The sequence below is a fragment of the Dendropsophus ebraccatus genome, chromosome 6, assembly GCF_027789765.1.
Source record: "Dendropsophus ebraccatus isolate aDenEbr1 chromosome 6, aDenEbr1.pat, whole genome shotgun sequence".
In the NCBI taxonomy this organism is placed as follows: Eukaryota; Metazoa; Chordata; class Amphibia; order Anura; family Hylidae; genus Dendropsophus; species Dendropsophus ebraccatus.
In genome coordinates this window covers 124,799,066-124,826,614 of record NC_091459.1, presented here as the reverse complement: position 1 = coordinate 124,826,614, position 27,549 = coordinate 124,799,066, and the positions used below count along the sequence as shown (strand labels likewise).

The following is a 27,549-nucleotide window of genomic DNA, read 5'->3' as shown; positions in this document are numbered from 1 at the left end:
TAATACAGGATGTAACTCAGGATCAGTACAGGATCAGTAATGTAAAGTATGTACACAGTGACCCCACCAGCAGAATAGTGAGTGCAGCTCTGGAGTATAATACAGAAATTTACATATCTATATAAAGGATGTCACATCATGTAAAGGCATTGCTGAGTTTTATCTGTAAGTTTCTATAATTCTATATTTCTATTATTAATGTCCCTTTAAGGAAACCATAATCTGCATTTTTTGTTGGAAACTGTAAATGCAGTTGCTGCTTTCCAGGAAACATAACATCGACCTATTGTACTGTGAAGCCGCAGAAGTAAAAGACCCCGAGGTCTGTGGTGTTCAGCCGGTCGGCATCTTGTCCCACACACACAATGTTATATGATCCATAAACGTTAGCAATACCACTGAAGGTCATCATTCTGTCAGCGGGGTGGACGGCATCCAGCACATACACGGCTATCAACACTCATTTTCCCTTTTCAATCTCTGATTCATATGACAAGGATGAGAAATATGTGAGGCAATGGATGGCATCACATCACACCGCCGCGTTCAGGGGTGACCTGGACTTTCCACTGTGACACCGGGCTGATTAAGTTAATGAGATGCCATCTAATACTTCATGCCAAGGGGCTCAGTGATCTAGTGAAAACAAACAGGAGGCGCCCATTAAGACGCTTACAGTCTCTGACTATAAATATTAAGGAGAGTTTCCCGTGACACCGGCCGCCCTATTCTGCCATCTTACTGAAAGTTTTCTATATCAGGTTTTAGATATATATGGGGAGATTTACTATTTTCAGAGAACTTCAGCTGTTGTTGTTTCACTCATTTTCATGTAAAATTTTATATATACAGTATCTGTGATTTGAGTCCTCTCTGGGTCTCAAGTGGTGTATTCTTTCCAGTCTGACACAGTGCTCTCTGCTGCCACCTCTGTCCATGACAGGAACTGTCCAGAGAAGTAGCAAATCCCTATAGAAAACCTCTCCTGCTCTGGACAGTTCCTGACATGGACAGAGGTGGCAGCAGAGAGCACTGTTTCAGACTGGAAAGAATACACCACTTCCTGCAGGACGTACAGCAGCTGGTAATTACTGAAAGACTTGAGATTTTTAAATAGAAGTAAATTAAAAATCTCTATACCTTTGTGACACCAGTTGTTCCCCTTTAACTGGCTCTGTTCCACTGAAGTGAATGGAGATGAATTGTAATACCACACACAACCTGAGGACAGGAGTGGTGCTGTTTTTGCATGGAAGTCTAGTGTTTTTTTTCTAACCCTGGATAATCCTTTTACAGTCATAAAAGAGCCAATCATTGACAAGGACAAGGAAGCCCTCCAGCTGTTGCAAAACTACAATTCCCATCATGCCTGGACAAAGCTTTGGCTGACCAGGGAATAGAGGAATTGTAGTTTTGCGACAGCTGAAGGGCCGAAGTTTCCCCATCCCTAACTTAAAGGGGTTACCCAGCAAAACTCTTTTTCTTTCAAATCAAGTGGTTTCAGAAAGTTATATAGATTTGTAATTTACTTCTATTTAAAAATCTCAAGCCTTTCCATACTTATCAGCTGCTGTATGTCCTGCAGGAAGTGGTGTATTCTCCCTATCTGACACAGTGCTCTCTGCTGCTCCCTCCGCACAGAAAACCTCTCCTGCTCTGAACAGTTCCTGACATGGACAGAGGTGGCAGCAGAGAGCAAAATCTCAGACTGAAAAGAATACACCACTTCCTGCAGGACATACACCAGCTGATAAGGATGGAAAGACTTGAGATTTTCAAATAAAAGTAAATTACAAATCTATATAACTTTATGAAACCAACTGTTTTAAAAGAAAAAATATTTTTGCAGGTGTACCCCTTTAAAGAGAAGCTTTCTCCAACAGGTGTCCACAGAGAGCTATTTTGCATATCTATCTTCCCAGAATTCCCAGTGGAGCATGAATGGCCCATAAGTCTCCACTTGCTTTTTTGGCACTCTCCTCAAGGAGAAACATTAACCCTTTAAAAAGGGACATTTCTGAGCATTTAGAGGTAAAAATTTACCCCTATAGGGTAAGTGAAGTATGTGAAAAAAAAACAAAACACTGTAATAAAAGTTGGTGTTGACGTCACCACAGTCAAGTGGGTTATAAAACAGAGAAACCTTATGAAAAATGAGAGAAAAGTGTTCCGCTGAGACGAGACGATCTTATCGACCGGCTACAAGTGTCTCGGATGATGGAGAGAGACAATTACTTAGTGTCAAGAGGGTCGGACGGGGCGAGCAGATGCCGCTGACATCAATATTTCCATAGCTCCTTATCCTGTGGCAGCTGCTGATTATTAGAGGAGAACGCTCCGCAACTGATCTGGTATGTCAAGGAGGTTTGTGGGGAGGCTGCTAAATGCATCAAAGAGAGATATGGATTACAAATACCAAGTACCTGTCTAGGAACTGGATCCAAGAGATGGAAGTCATACTTGTAGAGCATCAGGGCAAGCAGCATTTGGATTTCCATGAGTGCAAACCACCTGCATGAAAGTATACATATATCACTGAGAGAGTGCTTCATATGGGTGAAGACGGCACTAGTGACATCACAGCAAAAGGAGTGTGAACTAAACTAGTGAGGTCATAGAGATAAGAAAGGACTAGTGACATCACAGCAAAAGGAGTCTGAACTGAACTAGTGAGGTCATAGAGATAAGAAAGGACTAGTGACATCACAGCAAAAGGAGTCTGAACTGAACTAGTGAGGTCATAGAGATAAGAAAGGACTAGTGACATCATAGCAAAGAGACAATTAACTAAACTAGTGAGGTCATAAAGATAAGCGAGGACTAGTGACATCATAGCGAAAGAGGACAGATCCAATGATATCACTGAGAGAAGACAGATCCAATTACATCACAGAGAGAAGACAGAACCAATGACATCACTGAGAGAGGACAGAACAGTGACATCACAGAGAGAAGACAGAACAATGATATCACTGGCAGAAGACAGAATTAATGACATCACTGAGAAGACAGAACCAATGACATAACAGAGAGAAGACAGAACAATGACATCACTGAGAAGACAGAACCAATGACATCACTGAGAAAGGACAGGACCAATGACATCACTGAGAAAGGCCAGAACCAATGACATCACTGAGAAAGGACAGAAACAATGACATCACTGAGAGAGGACAGAACCAATGACATCACTGAGAGAGGACAGAACCAATGACATCAGTGAGAGAGGACAGAACCAATGACATCAGTAAAAGAGGACAGAACAGTGACATCACAGAGAGAAGACAGAACAATGATATCACTGGCAGAAGGCAGAATTAATGACATCACTGAGGGAGGACAGAACCAATGACATAACAGAGAGAAGACAAAACAATTACATCACTGAGAAGACAGAACCAATGACATCACTGAAAAAGGACAGGACCAATGACATCACTGAGAAAGGCCAGAACCAATGACATCACTGAGAAAGGACAGAACCAATGACATCAGTGAGAGAGGACAGAACCAATTACATCAGTGAGAGAGGACAGAACCAATGACATCAGTGAGAGAGGACAGAACCAATGACATCAGTGAGAGAGGACAGAACCAATGACATCACTGAGAAAGGACAGAACCAATGACATCACTGAGAGAGGACAGAACCAATGACATCACTGAGAGAGGACAGAACCAATGACATCACTGAGAGAGGACAGAACCAATGACATCACTGAGTGTAACACCTGGAGTAGTGGATCCACTGGACCGTCACCAGCGATGGCACTAACCTCACCAGGGAGCGGAGTCTAAGGGGCCGCTGGTTTTCACCAGAGCCCGCCGCAAGGCGGGATGGACTTGCTGCGGCAGGCGACCCCCAGGTCGCTACCCCTGGCTTGGTTGCTAGTGACGGCAGACGAGGTGTAGCAGGAGCAGCAGACGTAAGATGGTGCTGGCAGAGGTTAATATGCGTAACCGCAGGCAACTGGCTGAACACAGGAGAGCAGGGACCAGGAACTGGGACTGGGGGCCAGGTATCGGACAGGAATCAGGAACAAGGACTAGGAATCAGGAACAAGGACTAGGAATCAGGAACAAGGACTAGGAATCAGGAACAACAGGGAGCTGGGCCAAACGCTATGGGAAGCATGTAGAGGCTCCAACACCTGTAGTGGGGCAGGGCTGGAACTTATAGGGAGTGATTGTGCGCATGGACCAATTAGGAGCGCACTGCCCCTTTAAACCTGGGACAGCCGGCGCGCGCGCGCCCAAGGAGGCGGGGACGCGCGCGCCGGCCGGCACAGCGACGGACGGGAGCGTGGAGAGGTGAGGCGCCCGCCGGGGCTGAAGAAACAGCAGCGCCGGGTCCCTGCCTATGGACACCGGCTGCTGCATGGCTCAGAGGGAGGTCGCGGCGGCGGCCCGGAGCACGGGACGCCGCCGCGGCCGTGACAGTACCCCCCCCCTTTGGCCTCCCCCTCTTTCTAGCCTGTAGGAACCTTTTGATGAGATCTTGGTCCAGGATGTTAGCCTCGGGTTCCCAGGACCTCTCCTCAGGACCAAATCCCTTCCAGTCCACCAGGAAGAACCGTCTCCCTCTGACAGTTTTCATGGCCAGAATGTCTTTGACAATGTAGACGTCGTCAGAGACGGCTTGTGGGGCAGAGAAGGAAGACTTATCGGAGAACCGGTTGAGGACCACTGGCTTTAAGAGGGAGACGTGGAAGGCATTTGGAATCCGCATCGTGGGGGGTAGGCGGAGTTTGTAGGTGACAGGGTTGAGGCGCTTTAGCACCGAGAAAGGACCGAGGAATCGAGGACCCAACTTGTAGCTGGGAATCTTGAGTCGGACATATTTGGCCGAGAGCCAGACTTTGTCACCTGGGAGAAAATTTGTGGCGGGTCTTCTTCTCTTATCCGCCTGATCCTTCATGCGGTCAGATGCCTTGCGTAGAGATTGTCGAGCCTGTTCCCAGATTGACTGCAGGTCAGATAACAACTCCTCCACGGCTGGGACCTCAGAAGATGGAGAGAGAGGCAGAGGAGGACGAGGGTGACGTCCATAGACCACAAAGAAGGGTGACTTGCCTGTAGAACTCGAGTCCAGATGGTTGTAGGAGAACTCTGCCCATGGAAGCAGACTGGACCAGTTGTCCTGGCGAGCGGAGACGAAATGTCGAAGATAACTGCCAAGAACCTGATTGACCCTCTCCACTTGCCCATTGGTCTGGGGATGGTAGGCCGATGAGAAGTCCAGCTTCACTTGGAGTTGAGAGCAGAGAGCACGCCAGAATCTGGAGACAAATTGTGAGCCTCTGTCAGACACTATATGAAGAGGAAGGCCGTGGAGGCGGAAGATGTGCTGAAAGAACAGCTGAGCCAGGCGAGGAGCTGATGGTAATCCAGGAAGAGCCACGAAGTGGGACATCTTGGAGAAACGGTCAGTAACAACCCAGATGACCGTGTTACCCGCAGATGGAGGTAAGTCTGTGACAAAGTCCATGCCTATATGGCACCAGGGGCGGTCTGGAACTGGCAAGGGCTGAAGTAGGCCGGCCGGTCTTTGATGGGAGGATTTGTTTCTGGCACAGACGGTACAGGACGCCACAAAGTCCTTGACATCTTGGAGTAGGCTAGGCCACCAGTAGTGGCGGGAGATAAGTTGCCCGGTCTTTAGAACTCCCGGATGCCCGGCCACCATAGAGGAGTGACCCCATTTCAGGATGCGTTTACGGAGTGCGGGGCGCACATACGTCTTACCGGGAGGTAACCTCTGCAGAGTAGAAGTGGCAACTGGTACTAGGCGATCAGGAGGTATTATGTGACGAGGAGATTCCTCTTGCCCCATGACATCGGATGCCCGGGATAACGCATCGGCCTTGATATTCTTCTCGGCTGGACGGAAATTAATGGTGAAGTTGAACCGAGAGAAGAAGAGGGACCACCTGGCCTGCCGGGGATTGAGGCGTTGAGCCGATTGGAGATAGAGGAGGTTCTTGTGATCCGTGTAGATGTTAACGGGATGTTTAGCCCCCTCTAGGAGATGACGCCACTCCTCCAGTGCCAACTTAATAGCCAGGAGTTCACGATCTCCTATAGTATAGTTCCTCTCGGCAGGGGAAAAAGTCTTGGAAAAGAACCCGCAGGTTCTGGTCTTGCCTGATGTGTCCCTTTGCGAGAGGACGGCTCCTGCGCCCACAGAAGAAGCATCAACTTCAAGAGAAAACGGCTGGGAGATATCCGGGCGAACTAGAGCAGGAGCGGAGGCAAAGGCAGACTTTAGGCTATTGAAGGCTAGTTCGGCCTCTGGAGGCCAGCGTCTGGGATCCGCCCTCTTCTTTGTGAGAGCCACCATGGGTGCAACCAGGGTAGAGAAGTGAGGGATGAATTGCCGATAGTAGTTGGCAAATCCAAGGAATCGTTGGATAGCTCTAAGTCCCTCAGGACGAGGCCACTGGAGAACAGCTGAGAGCTTGGCAGGATCCATCTGTAGGCCCTGGTCGGAGACAATGTATCCAAGAAACGGCAGGCTGCGCTGATGGAAAACGCACTTCTCCAGTTTGGCATACAAACGGTTGGCCCGTAGTCTTCGTAGAACCTGCCGTACATGGGACACGTGGGTCTGCTGGTCGTGGGAGAAGACCAGGATGTCGTCAAGATAGACAATGACGCAGACATAGAGGAGATCTCGGAAGATATCGTTCACGAATTCCTGGAAGACCGCTGGGGCATTGCATAGGCCGAATGGCATGACCAGATATTCGTAGTGCCCATCTCTGGTGTTGAAAGCGGTCTTCCATTCGTCTCCTTCACGAATACGGATCAAGTTATACGCTCCCCTGAGATCCAGCTTGGAGAAAACTCTAGCTCCACGAAGACGGTCGAATAGCTCGGGGATTAGCGGAAGAGGATAGCGGTTCTTGACAGTCACCTTATTTAAGCCCCGGTAGTCTATGCATGGGCGGAGGGAACCGTCCTTCTTCTGTACAAAGAAAAATCCAGCGCCAGCAGGAGACGTGGATTTACGGATGAAGCCCTTCTGTAAGTTCTCCCGGATGTAGGAGGACATGGCTTCAGTCTCGGGCACAGAGAGAGGGTATACTCGACCACGGGGAGGAGAAGTTCCTGGAAGAAGGTCTATAGGGCAATCATAGGGCCGATGAGGTGGTAGAGAGTCCGCCTCCTTAGCCGAGAAGACATCAACGAAGTCTTGATAATCCTCCGGTAATCCAGACAGAGGCTTGGCGGAAGCAGGTGACCTCGTAGAGCACTTGGGTTGAGGGGACCTCAGACACCTATTAGGACAGTCCTGGCCCCAGCTGAGAACCTCCCCAGTTCTCCAGTCCAGCTTAGGGGTATGTAATTGCAGCCAAGGAAGGCCCAGTAGGATGTTGGAAGAGGAATGGCGCAAGACGTAGAAGGAGATCCTCTCCTGATGTAAAGCGCCCACCTGGAGGACTAGGGGTGCAGTCTGGCAGTGCACAGCTTCGTTAAGAATCTCGCCCGTGACCGAAGAGATTGACCGGGGTTGGGCTAGTTGGATCACGGGTAGCCGCCATCTTTGGACCAACGAAGCAGAAATGAAACTGCCAGCAGCGCCAGAGTCGATGAGGGCAGTGGTCTGGAGAACTTGCCCTGAGGGTGTCTGGATGGAGACTGGCATTAACAACCTTGGAGAGGTGGCATTCACACCTAGGGAGGCCTCTCCCACCGGACCTAGGTGCGAGCGTTTCCCGGACGCTGAGGACGTTGGGGACATCTCTGCCGGTAGTGATCAGTGCCACCGCAATAGAGGCAGAGATTCAGCTCCAGTCGACGGGCCCTCTCAGCAGACGTCAGGCGGGCTCGTTCCACCTGCATAGGAACTTCGGGAGACGACTGGGGCATAGGAGCAACGGGATTCTGGAACACCGGAGCCAGCCGGGGATGGCGACGGGGCAGACTCAAACGCCGTTCTTGCCGGACCTCCTCCTCTCTCTCGGAAAACCTGGTGTAGACTCTGGTAGCCAGTAGAATGAGTTCATTCAAGGAGGTAGGCAAATCTCGGGCAGCGAGCACATCCTTCACCTGACTGGACAAGCCCTTTTTAAAGGTGGCAATTAGAGCGGCCTCATTCCAGTCTAGTTCTGCAGCCAGGGTGCGGAACTGGATGGCGTAATCACCAACGGAGGAAGTCCCCTGGGAGAGATTGAGGAGAGCAGTCTCAGCCGAAGACGCACGGGCAGGTTCCTCAAAGACAGAGCGGAACTCGGCCAGGAAGATACGGAGATTGGCAGCAACAGGATCATCACGGTCCCACAGTGGTGTGGCCCAGGCCAGAGCTCTACCTTCCAATAGGCTGATAATGAAAGCCACTTTAGAGCGCTCGGTGGCAAACTGACTGCTTAGAAGTTCGATATGCATAGTGCATTGGGTCAGGAATCCTCTGCACAACTTGGGGTCACCTCCATATTTGCTTGGGAGAGCCAGACGTAGTTTAGCAGAGGCTGCAGGAGGTGATGACTGCTGAGCTGTGGTATGCTGCTGTACGGCTGCAGTCAGTTGTTGGATCAGCTGTGACTGTTGCTGGATCTGTTGAGCCTGTAGGGCGACCACTCGGGCCACTTCGCGGATATCAGGCACCTCGCCGGGATCCATGGTTGGAGCCTACTGTAACACCTGGAGTAGTGGATCCACTGGACCGTCACCAGCGATGGCACTAACCTCACCAGGGAGCGGAGTCTAAGGGGCCGCTGGTTTTCACCAGAGCCCGCCGCAAGGCGGGATGGACTTGCTGCGGCAGGCGACCCCCAGGTCGCTACCCCTGGCTTGGTTGCTAGTGACGGCAGACGAGGTGTAGCAGGAGCAGCAGACGTAAGATGGTGCTGGCAGAGGTTAATATGCGTAACCGCAGGCAACTGGCTGAACACAGGAGAGCAGGGACCAGGAACTGGGACTGGGGGCCAGGTATCGGACAGGAATCAGGAACAAGGACTAGGAATCAGGAACAAGGACTAGGAATCAGGAACAAGGACTAGGAATCAGGAACAACAGGGAGCTGGGCCAAACGCTATGGGAAGCATGTAGAGGCTCCAACACCTGTAGTGGGGCAGGGCTGGAACTTATAGGGAGTGATTGTGCGCATGGACCAATTAGGAGCGCACTGCCCCTTTAAACCTGGGACAGCCGGCGCGCGCGCGCCCTAGGAGGCGGGGCCGCGCGCGCCGGCCGGCACAGCGACGGACGGGAGCGTGGAGAGGTGAGGCGCCCGCCGGGGCTGAAGAAACAGCAGCGCCGGGTCCCTGCCTATGGACACCGGCTGCTGCATGGCTCAGAGGGAGGTCGCGGCGGCGGCCCGGAGCACGGGACGCCGCCGCGGCCGTGACACTGAGAGAGGACAGAACTAATGACATCACTGAGAGAAGACTAAATCAATTACATCACTGAGAGAAGACTAAGGGTACTATTCCACGGGCCAAGGAGGGCCGGATCAACGATGTAAACGATCGTTTACTGGGCCTATTCCACAGCCCGATGATCATTGAGCGATCATCGCCCTTGCAGCATACATTACCTGTCAGGTCTTCTGCTCCGCTCTGTCTTCCTCCCTGGGTCCGGCACGCTCTAGCTTCAGAATGGCCTGTCAGCTGACATGCCACTCAGCCAATCACAGGCCGCGGGGGTCCCGGCCTGTGATTGGCTGAGCGCTCCATCAGCTGACAGGCCATTCTGAAGATAGAGCGCGCGGGACCCGGGGAGGAGGACGGAGCGGAGCAGAAGACCTGACAGGTAATGTATGCTGCTGCTTCTCAAATCGTCGGTCGCCCGCTGTGCGCCGCTATTCAACCGTAGCGATGCGCGGTGGGGGAACGATGATTTTAGGTCTGGCCCTAAATGCAGGGCTGTATTAACAGCTGCTGCTGCCCTAGGCACTAAACCTGAAGATACCATAACTCCACGCACCTATTGGCGATACCAGACCTGACCAATACCATCATACCCCCCACCCCCTGGAAAAGACAACAGATTTACTGGCAAGTCTGAACGGGAGGAGGGAAAATAAAAACAAAAAAAATAGTTTTTTCTGTCCCCCTGCTCCCTGGTGCTGCCCCCCCTGCAAGGTGCTGCCCTAGGCACCGGACTACAGGTGCCTAGTGGTAAATACGGCCCTGCCTAAATGAACGATCAGCCGATGACACGATCATGGGCTGATCGTTCTCTCTAATTCACAGAGCGATAATCGTCCGAATCGGGCCAAATGGGGCTAATTCGGCCGATTATCGTTACTGTGGAATACGGCCCTAAGTTAATGGCATCACTGAGAGAAGACAGAACCAATTACATAACTGAGAGAAGACAGAACCAATGACATCACTGAGAGAAGACAGAACCAATGACATCACTGAGAGAAGACAGAACAGTGACATCACTGAGAGAAGACAGAACCAATGACATCACTGAGAGAAGACAGAACCAATGACATCACTGAGAGAAGACAGAACCAATGACATAACTGAGAGAAGACAGAACCAATGACATCACTGAGAGAAGACAGAACAGTGACATCACTGAGAGAAGACAGAACCAATGACATCTCTGAGAGAAGACAGAACCAATGACATCACTGAGAGAAGACAGAACCAATGACATCACTGAGAAAAGACTGAATCAATGACATCACTGAGAGAAGACAGAACAGTGACATCACAGAGAGAAGACAGAACCAATGACATCACTGAGAGAGGACAGAACCAATGACATCACTGAGAGAAGACAGAACCAATGACATCACTGAGGGAAGACAGAACCAATGACATCACTGAGAGAGAACAGAAACAATGACATCAGTGAGGGAGGACAGAACCAGTGACATCACTGAGAGAGGACAGAACCAATGACATCACTGAGAGAGGACAGAACCAATGACATCAGTGAGGGAGGATGGAACCAGTGACATCACTGAGAGATGACAGAAACAATGACATCACTGAGAGAAGACAGAACAGTGACATCACTGGCAAAAGACAGAACCAATGACATCCCTGAGTAGTGTTTAAACTAGTGACTTAACATGAGGGTGATATAACTGACAAATAGCAAACTTGCTGACATCACTAGGAAAATATGCGCATTAGTGACATCACTGAGTAGTGGCAGTAGTAAAGGTTTGCATCACTAAGAATAGAAATCACTGAGGGAAGTGACAGGTTAATAAACAGATTCCAGCCCCCCATATATCACACTGTGGTAGTGACCATGAGGCGGCTGTATTACTGACATCACACATGGATCTAGTGACATCACTAGGGTAAGGCAGAAATAATGAGTCCTCCTCTTGATCAATAGAAACTGATGCATGTAAATGATCCTTACAGAAACCTTATGCAATATTCATATCTATGATTTAACCCCTCCATCACATATTCCCAATACCTGCCATGTCTTTTATATCCCCAGGATCAATCTTATAACATAACCAATCATATAGCGCTGACGCGGGGGGAGGAGCCTCAGGAGGTCAGGTGGTCACGGTGTTGTTATTTCAGAACTGAGGGGCCTGTGGCAGCGTCCACCACCATGAGATGATAAACATGAGTCTGATACTGTCTGCCCCATTCCCAGGAGACCCCATGATCCCAGGCCTCAGCCCAAAATAGACTGTGTGAAAAATGGAAGATATTTCAGACCAGGATTAACTCATTCATGGTCCTGCTCTCCGCTATCCGTCTTATGTGGGGAACTATCCCAGATATCTCCACAACCAAGCTACGGAAGACTAATGCCGGATGTTACTATTAGCCATCAATGTCTGATGGAAGGGATAGGGCTTCATCTGCTCCCCACCACCAACTATACTGGGCCCCTCAGTCACAAGGTCCTGATTATATCTACACCCCGGTGGATGGGCACGTATTGTGTGGGAATGGAAGATATTGTACAGCTCCTTTAATTTAAAGGGGTACTCTGTAGAATAAAAAATATTTCAAATCGACTGGTGTCAGAAAGTTCTACAGATTTTTATTGTACCTCTATTACTAAATCTCCAGCACAACAGAGTGGCACAGCAAGCTTACTGGTTGCAGAATGAAGCTGGCTGTATTAAAGGTGTACTCCAGTGATTATTGTTCTTTTTGTAACTTCTATTTAAAAATCTCAAGTACTTATCAGCCGCTGTATGTCCTACAGGAAGTGGTGTATTCTCTCTAGTCTGACACAGTGCTCTCTGCTGCCACCTCTGTCCGTGTCAGGAACTGTCCAGAGCAGTAGCAAATAGCTTCCTGCTATTCTATATACGTTGTTTCTGACTTGTTTTGTATATGATATAGCTCAAATATCGCTGATGCAACTGCAATATGATGTTGTAATTCTGACATTTATTATATGAAAAATTTTATAAAAAGATTGAAACAGAAAACCTCTCTTGCTCTCCAGACTGAAAAGATACACCCTTTCCTGCAGGACATACAGCAGCTGATAAGTACTGGAAGACTGGAGATTTTTTTAAGAGAAGTAAATTACAAATCTCTGGCACCAGTTGATTTGAAAGAAAATAAAATTGGTGAACTAAGGCTGTAGTCACACCTAGAGCTGAAGGTATATGAAGAAAATATTCACTTTTGCATCACACCACAGTACGGTAATGACCTGTTTTCAGTTAGAAAAAAAAAAAAAGAAACACCAACATGTTCCACCGCAATAGAAGCCAAAATGGCAATAGTGAGGTCACAGAATTAGTGACATCACTAGTGACACTTTGGCCTTTGTTGAATTGGGGCCTATGGGTACATTGTCCTGAGCGTTCCTGGTGGATATGTTGAATGTGTGAACAGAGCCTAATCCCATCAGTGACACAGTACAATACAGGAGCCAGGAAAGAAAAGCAAGGTCAAAGACAGAGGGGATGGCGGAGGAGTAAAGCCGAAGGTCAGATGAGATACTAGGGAGCACACAAGGACACAGACAGAGCCATGGGACGGGATGAAGTCAGCTGCTAAGTAGGCAAAACCAAAGAGAAGTCAAGAGGACCAAGCCAGAACATCCAAGTCAGGGCTGGATGAAGTAAAAGGCACAAAGACAGTGAGGATCTGCATCAGCAGAATATAAATACCATGGGACTGCTGGGGTTAGGTGCTGCGTCTGGCTGAGTTATAGGGAGCGTCAGGGAAATAGGAGGTGGACACAAAGGAGCCCCAAGAATCAAGCGGCAATGATAATCTGTGGGGTGACTTAAAGGGTTTATCCAGTGCTACAAAAAGATGGCCACTTTCTTCCAGGGATAGCACCACTCTTGTCTCTAGTTTGGGCGCAGGTTTTGCAACTTAGTTCCATTGAAGTTAATGGAGCTTAAAGAGGTACTCTGGGCTGGGGTCATTTTTATTGTACGGCTGGGGAGGGGGTGGATATAGAAGCCGCCGGTCACTTACCTCCCCGGTTCCAGCGCCGGGTCCCGGATCGCGCTGCCCCATTCTCTCGTCCGCCCGCCGCTTCCTGGCCTGAACTGCGGCTTGAGACGTGACGTCTCAAGGCAGCTCAGTCATTTAGCGGTCGTAGCGGAGTCCCGCCTCGGCCACTAAATAGCTGAGCTGCCTCGAGACGTCACGTCTCAAGCTGCAGCTCAGACCAGGAAGCAGCAGCGGGACGGGAGTACGGCGCGATCCGTGACCCGGCGCTGGAACCGGGGAGGGTAGTGACCGGCAGCTTCTATATCCATCCCCTCCCCGGCCGTACAATAAAAATGACCCCAGCCCGGAGTGCCTCTTTAATTGCAAACCACACCTGGACTGGAGACAAGAGCTGTGCTGTCTCTGGAAGAAAGTGGCCATGTTTTTGCATAGCTGGATAACACTTTTAAAGGGGCGGAGAACTATTCTTTCCATGGAAAAAAATGGTTAAATTAATAGTTTTTAAAGATATCAAGGCAGAAGGCACAAAACAAAAGAGGTAAATAATGTAGAATAAATCCCCTACAGGATAGAAGAAGAGGGATTAGGAGGAGAGACATGCCTCTTGGCCTGCCGCCTGTCAGACATAGGAAAAGTTGTATTGTGCTTTTCCGTCACTAGTGATATAGATAAGGGTCGCCGTGACTTTTACATGTTAAGTGCACTTCTTAGTTTTCAAAAGGCGCATCAGGGCTGGAATATGAGGTATAAATAACCTGATGACAGGAGGTCTCAGCGACACAAGGAGCGGTGAGCAACAAAAACCACTCATCTAATATAGGGGGATAACACAAAGTATACAGTGAGAAATATATACCATAACAGAACCTAAAGAAAGGGGGAAACACAAAGGGGGAGATTTATCAAACTGGTGTAAAGTAGAATTGTCTTAGTTGCCCCTAGCAACCAATTAGATTCCACCTTTCATTCCTCACAGACTTTTTGAAAAATAAAAGGTGGAATCTGATTGGTTGCTAGGGGAAACTGAGCCGATTTCACTTTACACCATGTTTGATAATTCTCCCCCAAAGTGTACAGCGAGAAATATACAACATGATAGAGCATAAAAAGAAAGGGGAAAAACACAAAGTATACAGCGAGAAATATATACCATGATAGAACATAACAAAGAAAGAGAAAAATACAAGGTATACAGCGAGAAATATGATAGAACATAACAAAGAAAGAGAAAAACACAAGGTATACAGCGAGAAATATATACCATGATAGACCATAACAAACAAAGGGGGACATTTATCAGTGAATCTGGCCAGGGAAAAGGGGACGGGCCCAATTTAAGACCGGTGTACGAGTACGCCAATCTTCATAAATCCCCCCCAAAGTATACAGCGAAAAATATCATGATAAACCATAACAAAGAAAGTATACAGCAAGAAATATATAACATAAAACATAAAGAAAGGGAAAGACACAAAGTATACAGTGAGACATATATAACATGATGAAACATAACAAAGAAAGAGAAGAACACAAAACTTATCATTATTGTTCCCTGGTTATTATTGTTCGTGCACAACAAAAAAGGGAAGATTTTCCCCTTTTCCATGGCGTACTCCTGCTGTATCCCCCGCTCAATTGATGGGCGGGCATAGGGGACGCAACAAGGCGGGGAGGAGGTGTGGAATCCTCCCATGCCTGATTTATGGAGGTTTAGATAAACCAGGCAATAATCAGGGGCGTAGCTAGGATTCCTGGGGCCCCATAGCAAAAAAACTGTATGGGGCCCCCCTCTCCTACACACTATAATATATATATATATATATATATATATATATATATACACACTTGGTCATGTGGCAAAAAAAAAATTCTCTTGTGGCCAGAGGCAGAATCCTGCAGTGACTGGCAGAGGAGAAAGCCAATGTCTGCTTGTTCTGTCCATCCACTGTATTTAACTATAGCAGCCTATTAGGAGCCTCATGGTTATATACATAGGTGCGGGACTACCTTTTGCTTAACCCTTTATTTACTGCAGTGTGTAAGTGACCCAGTGTTCTCTTACATACTGCAACACAAACAAAGGGTTAATACAGAAGACAATTAGCTCTCTCCTTCACTACTCCTGCACTGATAACCCCTGACCTCTGCGGGAGCTCAGAGGTTATCAGAGAGCTAATTGTCTTGAGCTTATATTAACCTTTTTTGTGTTGCAGCATGTAAGAGAACACTGGGTCACTTACAAACTGCAGTACATAAGGGGTTAAGCAAAAGGACACAGGAGGCTCTTATCTTCCCTGGGCCCCTTCCCTCCACAGGCCCCATAGCAACCGCCTTCCCTGCATCTATGGTAGCTACGCCACTGGCAATAATGTACACCGGCCTCAGAGCAGGTGTAGATTTTTGCACAAAATCTGCACCGGGCACAGGGCCGGCTGGCTGTACTAAGAGGTGTGCGCCTTTTAGTAAAGCCAGCTGGGGAAAAGGGGGCGGGGATTTAAGATGTGCATACTCATATGCCAGTTTTATTAAATATCCCCCAAAGCACACAGTAAAAAATACCATAATAAAACATAACAAAAATAGGGGGAAAATACAAGGTATACAGCGAGACATATATTACATGATAAAACATAACATACAGCAGCTGAACAAATGGTTACTCCCATTGTCTGTTTAAAGGGGAACTCCAGCAAAAAATGTTTTTCTTTCTAATCCGCTGGTGTCAGAATGTTATTCAGAGTTGTAAATTATTTCTATTTAAAAAACCTCTGTATAACTTCCTGACACCAGTTGATTTAAAAGAAAAAAAATAGCTAGAGTACCCCTTTAACATTTAATCTAGATAAAGATCCAAAAATTTCATGTCGACAAAAAGAGCAGAAATGTGTCCAGTAATGACAGAGGAAAAGACCATTCCTACTGACCAGAGAAATGTTTCAAGGAGGAATAACAGAGGACTAGTATAGCAGTGATTTTCAACTAGTGTGCCGCGACACATGGTCGGGTGTGCCGTGGGGAAAGTTCCCCAAACTATGGTGCCCCTGTGAAACAGGAGAAAACAATGGGGGAGAGAAACCTGGAGATGGGGGAGAAACAGGGGAGAGAAACAGGGGGGAGAGAAGTTTGGTGGAGAGAAGCAGGGGGGAGAGAAGTATGGTGGAGAGAAGCACAGGAGAGAAGCAGGGGGGAGAGAAGCACAGGAGAGAAGCAGGGGGGAGAAGTATGGTGGAGAGAAGCACAGGAGAGAAGCAGGGGGGAGAAGTATGGTGGAGAGAAGCACAGGAGAGAAGTAGGGGGGAGAAGTATGGTGGGGAGAAGCACAGGAGAGAAGCACAGGGGGGGGAGAAGAAAACAGGCCCATGTTTCACACTGAGTGAGTATAAATACATTTAGAATCTATATTATTAACTATATGTATAATATGTACTGTTTTAGTGTCATTTTGTGCCATTTTGGTTGGTGGTGTGCCCCGGGATTTTTTAAGTATAAAAAGTGTGCCGCGGCTCAAAAAAGGTTGAAAATCACTGTAGTATAGAGCTGACACATTCTCTATACCACACCACACTCTATAACAGGGATGGGGAACCCTTGGCCCTCCAGCTGTTGCAAAACTACAATTCCCATCATGCCTAGACAGCCTTTGGCTGTCCAGGCATGATGGGAATTGTAGTTTTGCAACAGCTGGAGGGCTGAAAGCTCCATATTCCTGTTCTATAACCTATGGGAGAAATAAAGGTGCTCAGGTTCATAATATCCCAATAATAATGTAACTGGGGCCCTATGCGGAGACATTACACATACACAGCAAGTCCCAATAAACAATGTGCATACCCCCCTGGTGTTGTGTTATACTAGGCTGAGCCTCCATTGCCTGTATTAGAGGATACACACAGCCGGCCTGTATCACTGACCTTCCTGGGCACTGGAACTTTCCTCCGCCAAAGGCTACAAAACCATCTAGGAAAACATTCTTCTCTAAATTTGCCTTTTTCCATCGTTCCTGTGGGAAGAAAATATCATTTTTTTCCAATGAGGCCTTGAGTAAATAATCGGAGCTGCACTTCCCTAGAGTAAAAATAGTTTATTGCTTTAATACAGAATACTTAAAGGGGAAATCAAAATTTTGACAATGATGAATCTATCTGTACTTAAAGTGTCACTGTCATATATATATATAAATATATATATATATATATATATATATATATATATATATATGTATACATACACACACACACACACATATATATATATATATATATATATATATATATATATATTATTTTTTTTGAAGAAATCAATAGCCCAGGCGATTATAAGAAACTTTGTAATTGGGTTTATTAGGCAAATATGCTATTATCTGCATTCAAAAAGACTTTCCCCTAGTCTCCCCCCCTCTCTCATTCACTGCTCATTATCAAGAAATCTTGACTCTTTTACATCAGTCGGGCCCTGTCTAACCTATGGAGAGGGGAGGGGGAGATTAGTCGGCAGCAGAAAGCAGAGAACAAAGGATTACACAGTGGGAGCTGTGTGAAAGCCAGTATTCAGAGGTCAGAGAGGTCAGTGCTGAATTCAGAGGAGATAGCCGGTGATGTAGCTGTAAATTAACTCTTTGTTGTCCTGTTTTAGTGCCTCATCTCCCTCCACCCCTCCCCTCTCCATAAGAAAACCATGAAGACAGGGGGGGAGAGCTTCAAACTGCTTTTTCATGATAAAAATGCATTTTTCGGCTAATAAACTACAAAGTTTCTTAAAATCGCCTGTACTATTGATTTCTGCAAAAAAAAAATTAAAATAAAACTACAGTGACATATTAAAGGGATAAATGAATGGACTATACTTTTACCCATTATATTGTATATGCACTTAAACTGGAGTATAATAGGTTGTCCATTGCTCTGAAGTTCAGAATAAGGACATAGGTGGCAGCAGACAGGCCTGGGTCGCCTCTTAAAGGAAAAGTCCGGTCAAAAGTTTTATTAAAGTATTGTATTGCCCCCCAAAAGTTATACAAATCACCAATATACACTTATTACAGGAAATGCTTATAAAGTGCTTTTTCCCTGCACTTACTACTGCATCAAGGCTTCACTTCCTGGATAAAATGGTGATGTCACGACCCGACTTCCCGAGCTGTGCAGGCTGTGGCTGCTGGGGAGGATGATGGCAGGGGGACACTGAGGGACACAGGGCACTGGAGGGAAACTGAGCATCCCTCAGCCATCATCCTCTCCAGCAGCCACAGCCCACACAGCTCTGGTCATCATACACAAAGGTACTGTAATATGCAGTACGCGGCCATGCTGGAACTTACTGGTCTAAACATATGTGGTTCTGGAAAGTGTTTTGGGTCTCGGTGTAGCCAGTATGGAGATAACATTAACAGGTCACCAGCCGGGATCTCATAATCCTAAAGGGTTAGAGCACAGCAAGGTTATGAGGATACACATGGTAAAACACAGATACACAGATATATACACTAATATATGAAGTCATACCCATACTATACAAACATATAGTGCCAGATTTATCAAAGGTTGTAGAATATGCACTGGTGTAAACTGCCCATAGCCACCAATCACAGCTCAGCTTTCATTTTACCAGAGCTGAAAGCTGAGCTGTGATTGGTTGCTGTGGGCAGGTTACACCAGTGTATAGTTTGCACCCTTTGATAAATCTCCCCCATAGTGCCTACATAATATAAACCTTATAGTGTGCAAATAACACTGTTGTTGGGTGCCCAGGTACTGGTACCCCTAAGACCAGTAATGCACCCAGCTTTCCTCAGCTCCTCAATGCCACATATATGACTAGGTATATTAAATGGTCACATAGGCTCTACCACCTGCCATGTGATGCCTTACATATTTGTACATTACATAATTTACCAAATGTGACTTCATACCTCAGTGTCTCATTTCCCTACAATCTACTGGCCACTTAGCGTTGCTAGGGGAAATCTGTCTCCTCTAACTAGATCAGGACAGAACATGGGAAGTGGGGGACAGGGCTTAGTATTTGCTATGTGCAAAAGGGAGGAAGAGCGGGACATAGAAAGCCTGAACTTTGTACCTGCAACCTGTGAGCCAGTCTGATTCCTCAAGATAGTCAACACTGTTCCTGAAAGATAAATCAAGGCTTTCTTCCTAAAGTCTTGCCATCCAGAAAATGGAAGCTGTACTTGCATATATACCTACTGCTGAAGTGTTATTTCCAATCCCCTTGTCAGCAACAGCAGCTGTAGTAATAATTCAGTTCTCAGTGTAACCCCTTCCTTGCTGCGATGCTTCTGGTGCAATTTTTTATTTGTATTTAAAGCCAGTGCATCAGTAACCCCCTTGTATGTCTACATGTCATCTATAGGGCTATGTTCACACTATTTAAAACTACGGCCGTAGTTCTCGCCACAGAACTACGGCCGTAGTTTTGCGGAGTTGAACATAGCCTTGTGTGCAATTGGATCCCGGCCGGAGCATACACACATCGTATACGCTCCGGCCGGGATCTGTGCGGCGCCGGAAAAAACTGACAGGTCAGTTTTCTGCGGCCGGAATTCAGTGAATTCCGGCCGCAGAAAGACCTGTCAGTTCACACAGTGAAGCGAGCGACTCCGGCCGCTCCCTTCACTGTGTGCTATGGTAAGCTCTGATGCGGGCATGCGCTGATGCGCCCGCATCAGAGCTCCGCGGCCGGATGCATCATCCGGCCGGTACTTAAGTACCGGCCGAGATGATCCGGCCAGAGACCAGCCGTTATGTGACCGGAGAATGAGAAAATGATGACGTACGTAAACTTTGAGGGGCTGAAGGACTTTCCTGGTAATGGCCCCCGGGGACCGCAGCCGTATGGCCTCTAGGATGCAGGATTTAATATAGGGAAGTTTCGTCAGGTCTTCCTCGGTTATATTCAATGGTTGTTTACCTGGTTAAAGAGACAGAAGTGAAAATACTCATGAGACTGCAGCCTATCTATTCAGTACTAACACATAGAAAAGCACATTGTGGGACATATTGGGGGAGATTTATTAAAAATGGTGTAAAGTGAAGCTGGCTCACTTGCCCCTAGCAACCAATCAGATTCCACCTTCCATTTTCCAAAGAGTCTGTGAGGAATGAAAGGTGGAATCTGATTGGTTGCTCGGGGCAAGTGAGCCAGTTTCATTTTACACCATTTTTAATCAATTTTCCCCATTGTGTATTCTATTGGGAGTATCCAAGAGAATTAGCTGAAACTCCTACCCATAGTTGGCATGTAGAACCAAACTTGCCTAGTAGAGGTTGCTCGAGCTGAGCTGAATAGTGAGCCTTACTAGTGCTACAAAAACATGGCCACTTTCTTTCAGAGAAAACACGACTCTTGTCTCCAGATCAGGTACGGTTTGCAATTAAGCTCCATTCACTTCAATGGAACTGAGCAGCAAAACCCTGCCCAAGCTGGAGACAAGAGTGGGGCTGTCTCTGGAAGAAAGTGGCCATGTTTTTGTAGCGCTGGATAACCACTTTAAAAAAAAAACAAAAAAACCCCCAAAAAACAGACTTTATTTTTACAGGAAAGGTAATAAAAATTCTGCAGTTTCTCAGTGTTTTTGCAAGAAAAATAGACTTTCCTGAAAATACTGAAAAGAACATCTGTTTTTTAGCCATAAACGGCCACAAAATTACTGCATTACAAAATTCATACACAGGAGTAGTCCCACCTGCAGGCAGGCGGGGGTGGGTGTGAAAATAACAGACAAGTTAAGTCACCTGTCCCCCGTGCCTTGTAGCGCCGCCACTGGACATCATCTTCTGCAGTAAACCAGGTACGTCACATACCCGTGTCCTGCAGCAGCAATGTCACTGCGTTTGCCTGCTCAGCCAGTCAGTGACTGGGGTGGTGTCACAGCCAAGTCACTGATTGGCTGAGTGGGCAATCACTCAGCCAGGGTCTTGATGTTGCAGCTAGCAGAGCCCTGGGACGCGGCGGCGCTACGAGACATGGGGGCGGGTGACTTAACTTGTCTGTTACTTTCACATCCATCCCTGCCTGCCTGCAGATTTCATACTTGGTGGGACTTCTCCTTTAATTGCAATTTCTTTTAAACAGTATATGGCTGTTTTATGTCTGTTTTACAACCCAAAAAGTAAGCAAAGACTTTGTTTGAACATAACCGTGAAGAAGCGTTCCAGGTTTTTTGTTTTTTTTTTGCCCCCTATTAGGTACACTCATCTCATCATGACTATTCCTACAGTGCCATCTATTTCATTCCAGCTCTGCTATATCCATTTGTTTCATTTTTGAGTCATGGGACCAGCAGTCAGACCGCCACTAAATCATATGGATTTATATATATCTCACAAAGTGGTCTGGCCTGGGTCAGCTGACCACCTATAAACTACAGGATGACCTCATCACCTATCAGATGCCTCCTGGAAGCATCCAGGCCCCTCCCAGCTCTATATATACTGATGCTGCTGAAAACTGAAGATTTCAGATCATTATAAAACACCATCTTTGTGATAATGGAACGAATCCCTTACTACTTATGGCAATATTTTCCTATAAAACAAGAAAACTGCACATAGTGTGAACTGACACCAAGCCACTTATGAGTCATAGTGGTTCTCCTGGCTGATGAGGGAGCACTGCAGTGATGAGACTCCTCCCACTCTCTCTGCAAAACCAGAGGAATCATGGAAAATGTAGGCAACATTAGGAAATCATTTCAATGGATAACTAGGAATCAATATGGCTGCCACCTCAACTAAAACAGGTAAGCACAAGGCATAGACAAGAAACTCTACATTATTCTATAATAAAAGCCTATGGTGCACTATAAAAGAAAAAAAAAACCACAAACCTTCCTGAATTTCCTTAATGAGAACCTTAAAGGGATTATACAGGTTTTGAAAAACATATCTGCTCTTTTTCTTTTTTTTTTCAGAGACAGCGCCACACCTCAACATGGGTAGTATTTGGTACTGCAGCTCAGCACCACTGTAGTGAATGGGGCTTTGCTGTAATACCACACACAACCTGCAGTCAGATGATTAAATTTTGTTTACAAGGAATCAGAAGACGCCTTACACTTGACAGACAGGTGCACTAATACTTTAATAGGTGGGCTGCACGCGGCAGCCGCCATACATTGTACATTTATAGTATTTTTCCAGTAGGGCTTATGATTGTAACATGAAGCTGCTGGGCCCCAATGCATGGGTTGTAACAGGGCTTTTCCCCTACCATGTGGCAGCTTCCTATGGGGCTGAGAAGACTTAGCGCCCCCTTAGGGTATTAGGGCCCAGGTGTGACGCCCACCTCTACACCCCTATAGCTAAGCCCCTGCCACTACTATGTGTCCACCTATGACTGGTGATGCGTCTCAATGATTTCACATGCCTCACAGCTATAAATAACAGGCGTTACATAGAATGATGGAGACCGCCGAATTCCATGTAACACATGGAGAAATATTTTCCTAACTGCATCAAGCAGTATTTTGGCAGAGCCGGTCCTCTTCTCTTATTAAATAGCACAATTGTTCTCCTACACAGACAAATCCATGGTGATAAAAAGGAGTTTCAACGTCGCGTTTAACATTCCGCAAAGACAAATTATTCTTACAGGCAAAGACGAGGTAATCGTATAGCCCTGAAAAATCACCACTGCCATCTGCTGGTGAACAGTGGGAATGCACAAAAAATTACTATTGTGAGAAAATTGGCACCGTAACAGGCCGGTTATGTCAGAATGCGTCATGTATTATCATATAGGATGCAATGACAATTAAGAATTAAAGGGATATTCCTATAACAATTAATATAGATAAATTTGTAGGGCAATTTAAGAACAAAATGTTTGCAAATTCATTCATTTGGCATACTTGCCTTCTTCTCCTGATATGCTGCTCCTTTCCTTTCAGTTTTGACTGCTCATTGTCTAGGTTACAGACCACCACTCTGCTCTAAACATTGTGGTCTGGTTGGTGACAAAAAAGTCCTACCCCCATTATAGAAGCTTAGTTAAAGGGGTAATTCACCATTTTTTTTCTTTTAAATCAACAGGTGCCAGTAAGTTATACAGATTTGTAATTTATTTCTAGTAAAAATAAAATCTCCAGTCTTCGAGTACTTTTTATCTGCTGTACGTCCTGCAGGAAGTGGTATTCCTTCCAGTCTGGAGAGCAGGAGAGGTTTTCTATGAGGATCTGCTAATGCTCTGGACAGTTCCTGACATGGACCAAGGTGGCAGCAGAGAGCATTATGGTATACTGGAAAGAATACACTTCCTGTGGGACATACAGCACCTGACAAGTACTGGATTTGAGATTTTTAATAGAATTAGCTGGGACCATTTGATTTGAAAGGAAACATTTTTTGGTGAACTACCCCTTTATGTTGTTATGGAGTTTATCTTAGGAGGAGTAGTTTTTAGGCTTAGTTATTATACCATTGGGTACTACACTGATGTCAAATACACATATAATAGTTCACTTCTATTGCCTATTTGTATCATTGATTTGGTAATTGATTTCCAACTTTTCAGCTGTGATTTGGGAAGCATTGTATAACAGGTTGCTTCTAAAGTCAGCAATGTTGAATAGACTATAGAAGGAATAGATGTGGAAGGGGGCGCTCTGCTGTTAGAGCCAAGAGCATTGTTCACCACCTGTTAGGGACCACTGAGCAGTCCTGTATCATAATGAGGTCAAAAGTTATTACTAAGTGAATACATATAAGCAATGGAGAATATAAGCATTCTATACACTGCCCATTTTGCAGGTTTTGGCACCTACAAAGAATGGAGAGGTGTGTAATGTTTATTGTAGTTATACTTCACCTGGGAGAGACGGAATCTATAAAAAAAAAATTCCATAAAATGTTTTTATTGCATAAAAAAAGTATTTGATCATTGACCAACCAGCTAGAATTCTGTCTCTCACAGACCTGTTAGTTTCTCTATAAGAAGCTTCTCCTACGCTACACTCATTACCTGTATTAATTGCTCCTGTTTGAACTTGTTACCTATATAAGAAACACACAATCAATCACACTCCAACCTCTCTACTATGGCCAAGACCAAATGGCTGTCTAAGGTCACCAGGGACAAGATTGTAAACCTGCACAAGGTTGGGATGGACTACATGACAATGGGTAAGCAGCTTGATGAGAAGGTAACTGTTGGTGCAATTATTAGAAAATGAAAGAAAGACTAGATGACTGTCAATCTTCCTCGGTCTGGGTCTCCATGAAAGATGTTGCCTAAGGGGGTAAGGAAGACAGCCGCCAGTGACAGCCCCGAAACCTGAAGACTCTGGAGAAGATGTGCATGGAGGAGGGAACACAATCCCTGCTGCAGTGTCTGCAAACCTGGTCAAGAACCACAGGAAACATCTACGTCTGTAACTGCAAACAAAGGTTTCTGGACCAAATATTAACTTCTGTTTCTCTTTTGTATCAAATTTTATGTAATAAAATGCAAAATAATTATTTACAAATCCTCCATTGTGATTTTCTGGAATTTTTTTAATAGATTCTGTTGCTCACAAATGAATTGTACCTACAATAAAAATGACACACCTCTCCATTCTTTGTAGGTGGGACAACTTCCACAGCGTATCAAAGACTTATTTCCCCCACTGTAAAGACACATACACATATTACAGTGATATATAAATCTAATAAGTCACCTGGGTCACCAAACACCGACGTGATCTCATCCACAGCTCTCCTGTAAACCTCAGGATCTGCGGTCATGAATGCAAGCGCCCAAAAGGTGATCTGCCAAAAGTAGGTAAAATCACCAGTTATATGAATGGACAAACAGAATTATAAACCTGAAGTCGGATCAGGCATTACATGGACAAAACAATATGAGAAAAAGAACAAACTATAGCACTACCGCGTACAAAGAAAAATAATATAACGTAATGGCACTAAAGATCCCAGCACTCTGATATGCTCGCTATCCTGAATGAACTCGCTCAGTCCTGGGAGATTGAAAAACTTTGTTCACTAAACTGACAAAGTCGCAGTGTTACGCAGAACCATAGTTCATTCATTCTCAGGTGTAGGGAAAGAATACTGTGCTGAGTATCCTACCAGGTCTGCACCTCCTGGATCCCTCTGATATAATATTACAAGCACGGCAAACCATGTAAATCTTACTAACAGTTTCAAGAAGGTGTCTGAGAATGGCTCCCTGGTAACAAGAGTGGTCAGTGTCAGTCTGCAGCCCATAAGGCAGGGACTCATCCTGGTACTCACCGGGTTGGCATTAGCCTGGGATGCCCACAGTAGTAACAAGCTGTTGTTGTAGGTGGAATTGCCCTTCAGAGTATCCAAGAGATGATGTAATAAGGTCTGAAAAAAATAGAAATAAAAAATTATTACAAAAATATTAAAAGTCTAAAAGTAATAATGTTATAAAGACATTCCAGATGTTACAGGACTAGAGAATTGGGGGCAGAATACTTATTGTCTTTTAAGATTTCCAGTACATCTTTATTGATAGGTCTGAGGGATGAGGTCTTGTCCATATGGACACATCATGTGATTGGACAGTTATACCCAGCAGTGATGATGTCACTATGGATGACATGACTGAGTGATGAGGTCTTGTCCATATGGACACATCATGTGATTGGACAGTTATACCCAGCAGTGATGATGTCACTATGGATGACATGACTGAGTGATGAGGTCTTGTCCATATGGACACATCATGTGATTGGACAGTCCTACACAGAAGTGATGATGTCACTATGGATGACATGACTGAGTGATGAGGTCTTGTCCATATGGACACATCATATAATTGCATACTACTACACAGAAGTGATGATGTCACTATGGATGACATGACTGAGTGATGAGGTCTTGTCCATATGGACACATCATATAATTGCATACTACTACACAGAAGTGATGATGTCACTATGGATGACATGACTGAGTGATGAGGTCTTGTCCATATGGACACATCATATAATTGCATATTACTACACAGAAGTGATGATGTCACTATGGATGACATGACTGAGTGATGATGTCTTGTCCACGTGGACACATCATGTGATTGGACACTACTACACAGAAGTGATGATGTCACTATGGATGACATGACTGAGTGATGAGGTCTTGTCCATATGGACACATCATATAATTGCATACTACTACACAGAAGTGATGATGTCACTATGGATGACATGACTGAGTGATGAGGTCTTGTCCATATGGACACATCATGTGATTGGACAGTCCTACACAGAAGTGATGATGTCACTGTGGATGACATGACTAAGTGATGGGCTGTTTTTGTCTCTATGAACAGGAGGCCAGTGTCTAGGGCGGCACCTAGTGAGGGGTGACCCCATCATGGACACATCATGTGATCAGGCTGAACAGTTATACGCTGCTGTGATGATGTCACTAATGACAACACATGATCATACATACCTGTAAACAGATATGTGTAGATATGCCTATTACTGGCCAGAATGTCCCCTATATTCTCTGCTATACAACATATCTATGATTGTGATGGCGCCCCCTATCCCCTCAGGGCTCTAGCACAGGGACCATGCTGTGATATCCACCCTGTTTCTCACCTTGCTGCTGTCCTCAGACGGTTTATTTTGTTCGGCTTCAGATACTATGTTTTTAAACAAGTTGAGCAGCCATTGCTTGGACTGGGACCAGTCTCTGCAAGACAGAAAATCCCTTTAAGTTCATATAATCTACACATATAGGATTACTGTGTTGGAAACGGACACTAAATAATACAGAGGAAAAAGGAAGGACAACACAATGGCTGAACGGTTCCAAAGAGAAGGATCAGGTTAACTCTGAAGATGGTATAGATGAAAAGTTTTAGTTTATTTTATATTTTATTATTTTTTTGTATTATTATTTTAAGAAAATTTTTTTTTTCCCTTTCAAATGAACTGGTGTCAGAGATTTTAAAATTTGAAACTCTTAAGTCTTCCACTACTTATCAGCTGCTTTATGTCCTGCAGGAAGTGGTGTATTCTTTCTAGTCTGACACAGTGCTCTCTGCTGCCACCTCTGTCCATGTCAAGAACTGCCCAGAGTAGTAGCAAATCCCCATAGAAAACCTCTCCTGCTCTGAACAGTTCCTGACGTTGACACAGGTGGCAGCAGAGAGCACTGTGTCTGACTGGAAAAAAAAACACTAAATG

The 27,549-nt window shown here is 45.8% G+C and overlaps 1 protein-coding gene across 2 annotated transcripts in view; it reads right to left on the bottom strand.

Annotated features, from left to right (window-relative positions):
- Window positions 1-27,549, bottom strand: part of CYP39A1 (cytochrome P450 family 39 subfamily A member 1) — a 59,547-nt gene that overhangs the window by 9,890 nt on the left and 22,108 nt on the right. For both annotated transcript variants that reach the window (XM_069974009.1, XM_069974010.1), the window contains 7 exons: window positions 26,959-27,052; window positions 25,616-25,711; window positions 25,039-25,129; window positions 20,158-20,291; window positions 18,685-18,780; window positions 17,279-17,367; window positions 2,424-2,511 (listed from right to left, as the gene is read on the bottom strand). In XM_069974009.1, the coding sequence (XP_069830110.1) occupies window positions 2,424-2,511; window positions 17,279-17,367; window positions 18,685-18,780; window positions 20,158-20,291; window positions 25,039-25,129; window positions 25,616-25,711; window positions 26,959-27,052 (688 nt within the window). The remainder of the gene's footprint in view (window positions 1-2,423; window positions 2,512-17,278; window positions 17,368-18,684; window positions 18,781-20,157; window positions 20,292-25,038; window positions 25,130-25,615; window positions 25,712-26,958; window positions 27,053-27,549) is intronic.